Raw genomic sequence first — 10,855 nt, 5'->3', positions numbered from 1 at the left:
AAAAAGGGAGAAACACATTTTAAACACAAAGTAAATTCCTACAGCTTCCAGCCCATCCCCACTTTATCAATGGGCCATTAAGAAGACCAAGCTAGTCCACTTTACATAATAAAGAGTTTTCCTCTTCAACTCCAGAGTGATGGGATAAGGCAGGATAATATAAGCCTTCATTCAACTGACCACATGGCATCTGAACTCAATCAAACCTGAATTCAAAACAGCCTAGAGGGTTGCCCTTGCACGGCCCCATGGGAGTCTGGCAACCAATCAGAATACATTTCTTACACAGGAACAGGAAACAGATAGGTGGGGCCGAACTGATTATAAAAATCCCTGCAAGCCCTTCTTCAGTCCTTCTCTTCCCTTCTCTTCTCCACCAACATTGAAGCATGTGATCACCTTTTCTGTTCAGGGCTCAAGCCATGTGGTCCTGTCCACCATTAAACCATCTTTCCAAGCAGCCTCCATGTCTCCAGTGTCTTTTTCCCCACTTGGAGCCGAACCCAGAAGGACATTTCTTCCAACACAACAAAGCACAAGACTCAAAATTCTGCCTTGTTTGTCACAGCACCTGTGGCAGTTTTCCTCTAACCACAATGTCACAACATCGTTATTTTTGCATAGATTACAACCTGATAGTTCCTCTTTTCCATGGATCTCAGCTTGACTCACCCTGCAAACTCATCTACCAGCAGTATTGGGACACAGTATTTCAACATACTTGCAGGTTACAACTTTTTAATAGAGACAGTAGTATTGAATACCATGATTTTAAACGGATCATACAGATTAACATTGAATACAATAAACCTTGCCAAAGAAATATCAGGTCCTTAGGCATCTATCAAGAAGCAAAGGTCTACATTATGATTAGTTTCCCCTCACACTAGTTGAATGAAAAGAAGATCTAGGGATGATGATCGGCTCCCCTCCAGCTTCACTGCCTCTCCTCTCACCCCAGCCTGCCAGCAGGAGGTGAGTGGGTGGGCTTTATTGCGTTCCAGGCATTTCCCACCCAGACAGCAGGCTGCATTTGCAATGGTGGAGGTGTTTGGGGAAGGCAGCAGCTGGATCAGTAAATTGTTTCCTGCAATATTCCCCTCCTGTCACCCCACCTATAAGCTCTCCGGGAGGGGCCAATCAGTAGCCACCTGTTCCTATTTCTTTCTGTGACCCTTTTTCCAAAGCTGCTCCCTCCTCCTCGCAGCCTTATGCATATGTACATCAGGGACAGCCTCCCTCTGTTCTTCCTCGCTGCTCCCTGACTCTGACGCCACCTGGTGGCCAACAGGCCTCTCTAGTACCTGCTCTGACTCCGAACACCCCCCAGAGCCTTCCTCAGCCTCCAGGGCAGTCCCATAGTGTTCATCGCTGTCACATTCCACCAACAGCTCAGCTGGCTGCTGTTGGGCCACAACCGAAGGTATATAATTTCTTACTAAATTTGAAAATGAACAAATAAAACACACCATGTTAAAATGGGATTATTATTTTTTTTGCTATAGCAGAACTACTAAAGAAATGGCAAAACCTGTGGGAAAGGAATTATAAATTAACAATGGCAACCTCTTATAAAGAAAATTTATATAAAATGTTTTATAGATGGCATTTACCACCTTCTGGGTTAGCTAAAATGTTTAAAAATATATCTAACAAATGTTGGAAATGTAACCAAAACAGGGCACATTATATAATATATGGTGGACTTGTGTCAAAGCAAAAATGTTTTGGGCAAAGATACACAGGTGGTTAGAAAAGATGATAGGGAAACATGTAGATTTTAAATCTGAACTGTTTTTATTAGGTACAATATCAGAAAAAATGATAAGAAAAGTATGTATTTAATATTACATACCTTAACAGCGGCGAGGATTATCTTCGCACAATACTAGAAAAATGAAGATATACCGCGAGATGAAGAGATAGCCAGAAAGATACTAGATTGACATTGAAAATTAAAGAGAAAGAAAATGTAGAATATTGTCAAACATGAAATTTATTTTACCAATGGTTGGAAAAAAGAGGTGAAGATTAAGAGATTAAGAATGTGTAGGAATTGAACCCCCCCTTCATTTCCCCAAATAAAATATTAGTCATAAGAAAAGGCTCCCAGAAAAGCCAGAAAAATCAAGCCGCTAATAAAGAAACCTGCCTGAGGCTCATTCCACATTCCAGCCAGCTGCCTAAGGGAAACATTGTAACAAGAAACTAACCCAGGGGTCTGCAGAGCTGCAGCTCTGAAGCCACATGTGGCTCTTTCATCCCTCTGCTGTGGCTCCCTGTCGATGCCACAATTTTGAGAGGAGCGTCCGGTTGGGGAGGGGGGAGCACAGCACGCCAGGAGGAGACTCTATGGCAAGGAGTGGATTTTCTGGTCAGTTCCACAATTGATAGGGTTTTCGGTTAGGACAGGTAGAGGAAAAAGGACGCTACGCTAGGAAGAAACTCTATGATGAGGGAACCGGACTTCCGGTTGGCTCCAGAATTGAACGGGTTAGGACCTTTGTGGCTCTTTGAGTGTTTAAGGTTGCCAACCCCTGAACTAACTGCAAACAGCTACCGGTGTTTAGTTATAATGAGCCTATTGAAAGTGGACGCCGGGCATTCGGCTCCATTGACAAACAAGCAAACAGATAGGTAGAAAACCCATTCAAGACAGGATATCTCCTTGTGGCAAGATCTGACAGCTAACAAAACAGTGTAGTAGAATCAGAATAAGCGGCCCCCACACTCAAGACCCGACACAGGACGAAAGTCATTTAGCCACAATAGAAATCTGCCAAACCCTTTTAGAAACATCTTGCACAAACCCCCAAAATTCAAAAACATAGGACCATATAAGAATCCTTCCTCTTATCCAGTTTCTTGTTCAGCTGACCCAGAACCGAACTGCTGAATGTCATTTCGGTTCTGCAATTAAAAGCCTCCTTCCAAACAGGTTCTTCTTCTTGGCTTTTCAATTTAAAGCGGCAGAGTCTCGTTTTTCCCCTACTCTCTTCTTTGCCAAGTAATCATCTGGCTCGAAAGCGAGCCCCCCCCCATTAGATTTCCTTCTAACAAATGTAAACTTATACTGTTAAGCAAATTAAATACCCAGACAACATGATGTTTATTAACCACTAAGAAATGTATTTACTAGAAAATCAATAAAAAATTAAAAAGAAAAAAGAAAAAGCACCTTTGGGACAACCATGATCTGGATGACTGAGAATCTTGTCAAAATATTCATGACTGGGAGAAACATGGGAACAAAGTCAGCCAATGAATAGGCATAGCAACTAAGTCAGCCAACAGGAGCTTAAACAGATCTGAGTCTGTGCAGAGAATAGAAACAGAAAGTTAAGCTGCTCTGAGAAGTAAACTAGCAGTGTGTCTGGGCTTGTCTGCTGAAATGAAACTAACTGTTTGTGTTTGCCTGTAACTCTCCTGCCTTGTGTTTACTTAGAAGACCACCTGTTGGTATTGACATTTATTCATCTATTCTGTGTATATAAAGAACTTAATGAATCCAGCTGAATCAGTTATCAGTGTGTGCTTTCTAGATTTGAATTTATGTAACAAACTCTGACAAATTTTCCATAAATATATTGTTAATGTAGCACTTCATTCTATTTTCAATATTTTATTTTTGTAGTATCTCCCAAGAGATTTCCCACCTTCTCTATATTCTGGTAGGACCCTGGTGTTTCAGTAAAGCTACCCAAGGCAGGAATGCCACAGCATTGTGGGGGGTGGGGGGGTGGTTTAGCTTCATGATAAAAACATCTGATTAGATTAGAGGGAAGTCTCCTGGTCATTACATGCAAACCCTAACCCTAACCTTCTATGGACAGGATATGAAATTGGATGTCTCAGTTCTGTTTGGATTTCCTGGTGGTGTGTTATCCACGCTCCGATCCCTCTTCAATTCGAAACAAGAAACAGCACGTCAAACAGATGCTGCCTTTTACTGCAATGAAGGGGAAGAGAGCTATTGTTCAAGCAGACAGACCTGCAGAAAAGTTCTGTTAGGTTGGGGGTGGGTTAATTTCTGTAATTCAAAGAGAAGACAGTCACAGCAAGGGAAATCGAGAGGTTTTTTTTTTTAAAAAAAAACCTGTTACTTTGCAAAAAGAGGTTTCCGTTGGGAAAGTGAAAAGGTATAAGGTTTCCTGCCTAGGCAGGGGGTTGGACTAGAAGACCTCCAAGATCCCTTCCACCTCAATACAATACAATAGCAGAGTTGGAAGGGACCTTGGAGGTCTTCTAGTCCAACCCCCTGCCTAGGCAGGAAACCCTATACCGTTTCAGACAGATGGCTATCCAACATCTTCTTAAAGACTTCCAGTGTTGGGGCATTCACAACTTCTGGAGGCAAGCTGTTCCACTGATTAATTGTTCTAACTGTCAGGAAATTTCTCCTCAGATCTAAGTTGCTTCTCTCCTTGATTAGTTTCCACCCATTGCTTCTTGTTCTACCCTCAGTTGCCTTGGAGAATAGTTTGACTCCCTCCTCTTTGTGGCAACCCCTGAGATGTTGGAACACTGCTATCGTGTCTCCCCTAGTCCTTCTTTCTCTTAAGTTAACTCTGCTATTGTATTATTATTGTAAGTGACGATAGTCCCAACTGTGGTGTGGAAAGATCGGGACAAGGTCCAAACTTTACTCCCTCTAATAATTCCTCCGGCGTCCGCTCCCCTTGGCTTCCCAGGATTAAAATAGGAACCGCCACGGGGCGCCCTCTTGCCAAGAGCTTTCCGACCAGCTGGAAGGCGCTCATAGGATCTCAGAGGACCTTGAGGAGGAGGGAAGAGGGAGGGATCTCTATGGGGAGAAGCACTCTCCGTTTCAACTTTAAATCCCTGGGGGTGGGTCCTGCTTGAGGGGAGGGGGGTGCAGTTTACGGGCTGTGCTGGGAAGGCAGCGGCGCTGGAGGAGCTGCCCTGCGCGCCTCTCTTGGGGAACGGAGTCCGGGCGAGGGGCAGAGCCGCCTTTCCCTGCGGGCGAGGAGGTAAGAAGCTTCCACTTTTCTTTCCCTTCGGGTAGTTCTGGGCGAGAGGGGAAAGTTCTCGACTTTTAAATGCTGCTTTTTGGGTCTCTCCTAAGATTGTTCCTGCACTCCACACTTTCTCCTGGAATAGTTTGCCTCCCGGAGTTGCGGGTGCCCCATTCACTGAAAGCTTTCAAAAATAGACCCGATAGCCATTTGAATGGGATAGTATAAAGCAGTGGTTCCCAACGTGGGGGCCACGCCCCACAGGGGGGCAATTTGATTTTTTTTAATGGGGGCAATTTGAACCTTGTTTAAACCAATGGCCTTTTTGCCTTCCTCCGCGTGAGTAGAGTTCACTTTTTGAGTAAAGAATTATATGTGTGTGTGTGTATAGGGGGGAAATCAGGATTTTAAAGATGCTTAGGTGGGGCATGGCCAAAAAAAGTTTGGGAACCACCCCACTGGTATAAAATCTCCTGCCTTGAGCAAGGGGTGGGACTCGAAGATCTCGGAGGCTCCTTAGGCTTCTATCTTCTATGACCATTTCCCGTGGAATTTTCTCTGGTGCTGTGTCAGATCCAGAAGCCTTGGATTTAGATGGCTGCTGAATTCCACAGAGGAAATCTGTGATAGCCCCATTTTTGCTTCCCCGATGCCAGACTGCTATAAACCCTGGGAGGGGGGGGGGAACCCAGAAACAAAACCATTCCCAAAGGAAGCCTCCTCTAGCATAGGAATGGAATACAGACAATGGCCAAGCATCAGAACTCTTACAAAAACCATTTGTTTGAATCCTATTGGATACCAGGGAGATAATGGAGGGAGGGGGGAAAGTGAATGGGCAGTCTTCAACCCACCCCACCCCCACTCCTCAGATCTCCTATCTTGCAATTGCTTGGCTTTAGTAAAAGTAAACCTTCCACTTTTGTTGAAGGCTCTTTGTTCCTAAATGACCAGGTAGGAGAGAAAAGAGGGATGGTGCTTCCTTGGAGCCGTTGCTTGGGGGGGGGGGTCACTCAGGAGGATCCACCTCAGAAGAGAGAAAGGGTCCTTCTGATGCCCTTTAATCCTCAGGATTGAATTTGCCTCAGTTTCTTTCCTTCATGAATTCCTTTTCCTTTTTTTATTTGCTCCTTTTTACATTACCACTGGAGAAAGTCTTGTGGCACTGTGCATTTAAAAAGGATATTACAGATTAACAGAGTTGGTGTCAGGGCAGCCTCCATCAGTAACCAAGGAAGAAACCACTCAACTCCATATTTCAGAATTAAGGGTACTTTTACTGGTAATAATAATAATAATAATAATAATAATAATAATAATAATAATAATAATAATAATAATAATAATAATAATAATAATAATAATAATAATAATAATAATAAATATTTATTTCTTAGCCGCACTCTCTCCCGAAGGACTCGGGGCGGCGTACAACGAAACATATGAAATAAATATGTGGACAAAACAAACATATAACAGAGACATATACCGAGACATACACAAGGAGGAGGTCGGCTGACAAATAAAACAATTAAAATACAGTATTTAAAAACCCCTAGATAATTAAATATAATTAAAATACCCAATAAAAACCCGTCAGGAGCGATATGGTTAAATCAAAGTTAAGCCAGGCCAGCTGCTTGGAATAGGTGGGTCTTATAGGTGGGTCTTATGAGTAGATAGCAGCTAGCAAAGCAAGATCTGAGGCAAAAGTGCGCGTAATCATAGATATCAATATGTGACCCAACTCCCTCCCCCTAGTAACCCCATCCCCCAGTCCAATCCACACACACCCAGGTGTCATGTGGGCTGCAGCTTCAAAACCCATCATCAGGTTGGTATGCCGGACGGTTGGCCTTGGCGGCAATTCCACTATCTGCAGCATGCGCAGTAGATGGTGAGAAAACCACTCCCTTCTTCATTCACTCCTGTGCTTTAGCTTCCCCTCCCAAATACCATGTTATCTCCCCCCCTTCCCACTTCAATGGCAGCCGAAAGCAAGCAGCAAAGCAGAGGCTGACATCTGGAAGAGACCTTGTAGGTCATCTAGTCCAACTCCCAACCCAAGCAGGAGACCCTACATCATTTCTGACAAATGGCCATCCAATCTCTTGAAAGTCTCAAGTGATGAAGCTCCCACAACTTCTATGTTTTAATCTATTGTATTTTGATACGGACTGTACACCGCCCCGAGTCCCTTTCGGAAGAGGGGGCGGTATATAAACGCTAATTAATAATAATAATAATAATAATAATAATGAAGGCAACCAACTGTTCCATTGGTTGATTGCTCTCACTGTCAGAAAAGTTCCTCCTTATTTCTAGGTTGAATCTCTCCTTGGTCAGTTTTCATCCATTATTCCTTGTCTGGCCTTTGGGTGCTTTGGAGAACACCTTGGCCCCTTCCTCTCTCTGGCAGCCCCTGAAATATTGGAACACTGCTATCATGTCCTTGGTCCTTCTCTTTACTTCATCTTCTCTTATGCAATTCAGGTTAAAGAATATTGTTAGGATGTTTGATAGCAAGCTAATCCTTTGCCGTTTTATCTGAAATGGTATAGGGCTTCCTACCTAAGCAGGGGGTCAGACTAGAAGACATCCAAGGTCCCTTCCAACTCTCGCATTATGGGTATGCATCAACTAGATATACAGTGTAACGCCATGTTTTGAACACAACCTGATAGAAGCAGAGAGAGGAATCACCAAAAGAGCTAAAAGAAAACAAAGATGGTGGTGGGAGTTTTAATAATGTTCAAATAAGGGATACAACAACAATGCTTAATACCTTTCACACCTCATTTTGTGTCAACTTTCCTTTTTCTTCCTCTTTCCCTTGTAGGTGATGGATTGAAAATAGAGGATGCTGGCCAAGAGATGGCAACACAGCTAAACACAGCTAAAAAGGAAGTTGTGGAAAGGATGAGTGAAAAGGAAAGGCCTAAGGAAAAGGAGTTAAAGGGGGAGCTGGGGAAATACTCTAGTTCTCAATATGCAGATATCAACATTTTCTTGCACAATGATGATCCCCAAGAAAAAGCAGCATGTCCAGAGTGTGGAAAAATACTCAGAGATGAATTAGAATGTGTCTGTTATACAAGCAATCCCCTTATGTTCCATAAAAACATTCCCAAAACAGAGGATCCATACCAATGCCTGGAATTTAGAGAAAACATCAGTCAGAAAAATCACCTGAATTCACATCAGAAAGTCCACGAAGAAAGGAAGCAGCATCAATGCATCACCTGTGGAAAGAGCTTCAGAAGCAGCCCAGCCCTTACTTCCCACCAAAGCATCCACAGAGAGGGTAGAACGAAGTTTACTCGGAACAAGGAACCAAATTCCAGGAAAAAAAGCCCCACTGGGAATAATTCATGTAAATGCCTGGAATGTGGGAAGAGCTTCCGCTCTGCAACTCATCTCACTTTCCACAACAGGATCCATACAGGGGAAAAACCATATCACTGCACTGTGTGTGGAAAGAGCTTCACCCAACTTGGCAATTTCAATTTACATAAGAGGGTCCACACTGGAGAGAAGCCTTATAAATGCACAGAGTGTGGAAAATGCTTCAAAGCCCCCGGTGCCCTTACTTGCCATATGAGGATTCACACAGGGGAGAAGCCCTATGAATGCTTGGAGTGTGGAAAAAGCTTTAGCAGAAGCGGTTCTCTAACCTTACATAATAGGGTGCATAAAGGGGAGAAACCTTATAAATGCCTGCACTGTGGAAAGAGCTTCAGTCAAAAAGTTCATCTTAAGTCACACGAGAGGATCCACACGGGAGAAAAACCATTTCAATGCATGGAGTGTGGAAAGAGCTTCCATTGTTCTGCAAACCTTACTGCCCATCACAGAATCCACACAGGGGAGAAGCCATTCCAATGCCTGCAGTGTGGAAAGTGCTTTGCCAGTTCTGGTGGCTTTCGTGCCCACGAACGGACCCACACAGGGGAGAAACCATACAAATGCCTGGAGTGTGGAAAGAGCTTCCGTAAATCCAATCACTTATCGTTACATAGAAGAATCCACAGTGGAGAGAAACCGTATCAATGCTCCGAGTGTGGGAAGCGTTTCAATCAAAAAAGTCACCTTAATATCCATAAGAGGATCCACACAGGGGAAAAGCCTTATAAGTGCACTGAATGTGGCAAATGCTTCATCGACTCAGGGGCTCTCGTTCGCCACAAATGGACCCATACTGGAGAGAAATCATTTGGATGCAAGGAATGTGGAAAAAGCTTCAGTCAAAAAAAAACTTTCATAATACATTACAGAATCCACACTGGGGAGAAACCATACAAATGCACCACATGTGGGAAGAGCTTCAGGGATCCTCAAGAACTTGCTTCCCATGAAAGGATCCATACTGGGGAAAAACCCTATAAATGTGTAGTATGTGGAAAGAGCTGTAGGACCACCAGTGACCTTAGTTCCCATAAGCGGACCCACACAGGTGAAAAGCCCTATCAGTGTGGTGAATGTGGAAAGTGCTTTAGTCAAAACAGTTCCCTTAATAGCCATAGAAGAATTCACTCAGGAGAAAAACCATATAAATGTATGGAGTGTGGAAAGTGCTACACAAATAGCAGTGCTCTTAATTACCACAGGAGGATACATACAGGTGAGAAACCACGTAAATGAGTTGAATGTAGAAAAGTAATTAGTTAGAATCAGCCACGTAATATCCACAGAAACAGTCACTCACTGAAGAAGCTATTAAATGTATCAAGCGTGGAAAGAGCTTTATTTAAAATATTTCCCTTATTTTTTCTTGCAAAAGGATTTGCTCATTGGAGGAACTAATTACATTTCTCAAGGTTATAAAAATGCTCTGGTGCCTCTTGTTTGCTTATTCCCATACATTGATTTACCTGGAAGAAAACATATAAATACACTGAAAGTGGAAAGTGTTTCTGAAGCAGCGGAAACGGGTGAGATTCTACTGGTTCGAACCGGTTCAGGCGAACCGGTAGCTGCGACTATCAGCTGGGAGCGAACTGGTTCACTCTGACTTTCAGCTGATTTCTCTGTAAACTAGGCACATGCACACTCAGCGAACCGGTTGTTAAACTGTTAGGATCCCAACCAGTGGTGGGTTCTTACTGGTTCAGCCAAACCGTTAGCTCTGACGGCAAGCCGAGAGCAAACCAGTTTCCATGAAAGTGGGCCTGCCTACCCCCAGGTTATACTGACCTTTACTTCTGCTTCTGAAGCCCAGCTCATCAGTGGGGGCAGATTGAATTGCCGCTCCTCAGCTAGTATCCTTGCTCCTTTCCTTGTTTGCAATGCGGAAGTTCAATTTTTGCTAAACACACACACACACACACACACACTGTGAAGCAAACTGGTTGTTCAGCCGGTAGGAACCCACCCCTGATCCCACTCCTTAGCGGAAACCTTACTTTCCATAAAAAGACATGTAAATAAAGGGAATCTTGTTAAGAGTTTGCAGCAATCCAACCAGCACACAAGTAAATCAATCGGCAGGATTGATTTATATAAGAAACTTCTTTGCATACAATACTATACAGAAGCAGCCAGAACCAGAACTCAGAATCCAGAAGTACAGTATCAATAATCAGAGTAGCTGTAGAACTGTAATGGCAAACCAATGGCATGCGTGCCACGGGTGGCATGTAGAGCCATCTCTGTAGGCACATGAGCTGTTGCCCTAGGTCAGCTCCAATGCCCATGCGTATGCCGGCTAGCTGATTTTCGGCTGGCCCCTCTCACGCCACCCCTCCCAGGAGTCTCCATGGGGCCCGTGCTGGATGCCAGGTAAGTACAGGGTTCGCACGGAGGTTCTGGGAGGGTGAAAAATGGGCCGCCCGGAGGTCTGGAAATGTGCCATTTCTGGCCTCCGGAGGGCCTCCAGGGGG

At 43.9% G+C, this 10,855-nt stretch overlaps 1 protein-coding gene across 1 annotated transcript; it reads left to right on the top strand.

Annotated features, from left to right (window-relative positions):
* Window positions 1–4,922: 4,922 nt before the first annotated feature.
* On the top strand, window positions 4,923–9,757 carry LOC309392007 (uncharacterized protein). The gene is made up of 2 exons (XM_081952893.1): window positions 4,923–4,991; window positions 7,816–9,757. Exon 2 carries the CDS (start codon window positions 7,851–7,853, stop codon window positions 9,615–9,617), a length of 1,767 nt encoding a protein of 588 aa, XP_081809019.1. The 5' UTR covers window positions 4,923–4,991; window positions 7,816–7,850; the 3' UTR covers window positions 9,618–9,757.
* Window positions 9,758–10,855: the final 1,098 nt, after the last annotated feature.

The sequence above is a fragment of the Natrix helvetica genome (genome assembly GCF_964273705.1).
Source record: "Natrix helvetica genome assembly, chromosome: 1".
Lineage (NCBI taxonomy): Eukaryota > Metazoa > Chordata > Lepidosauria > Squamata > Natricidae > Natrix > Natrix helvetica.
This window is presented reverse-complemented; position numbering and strand designations above follow the sequence as displayed.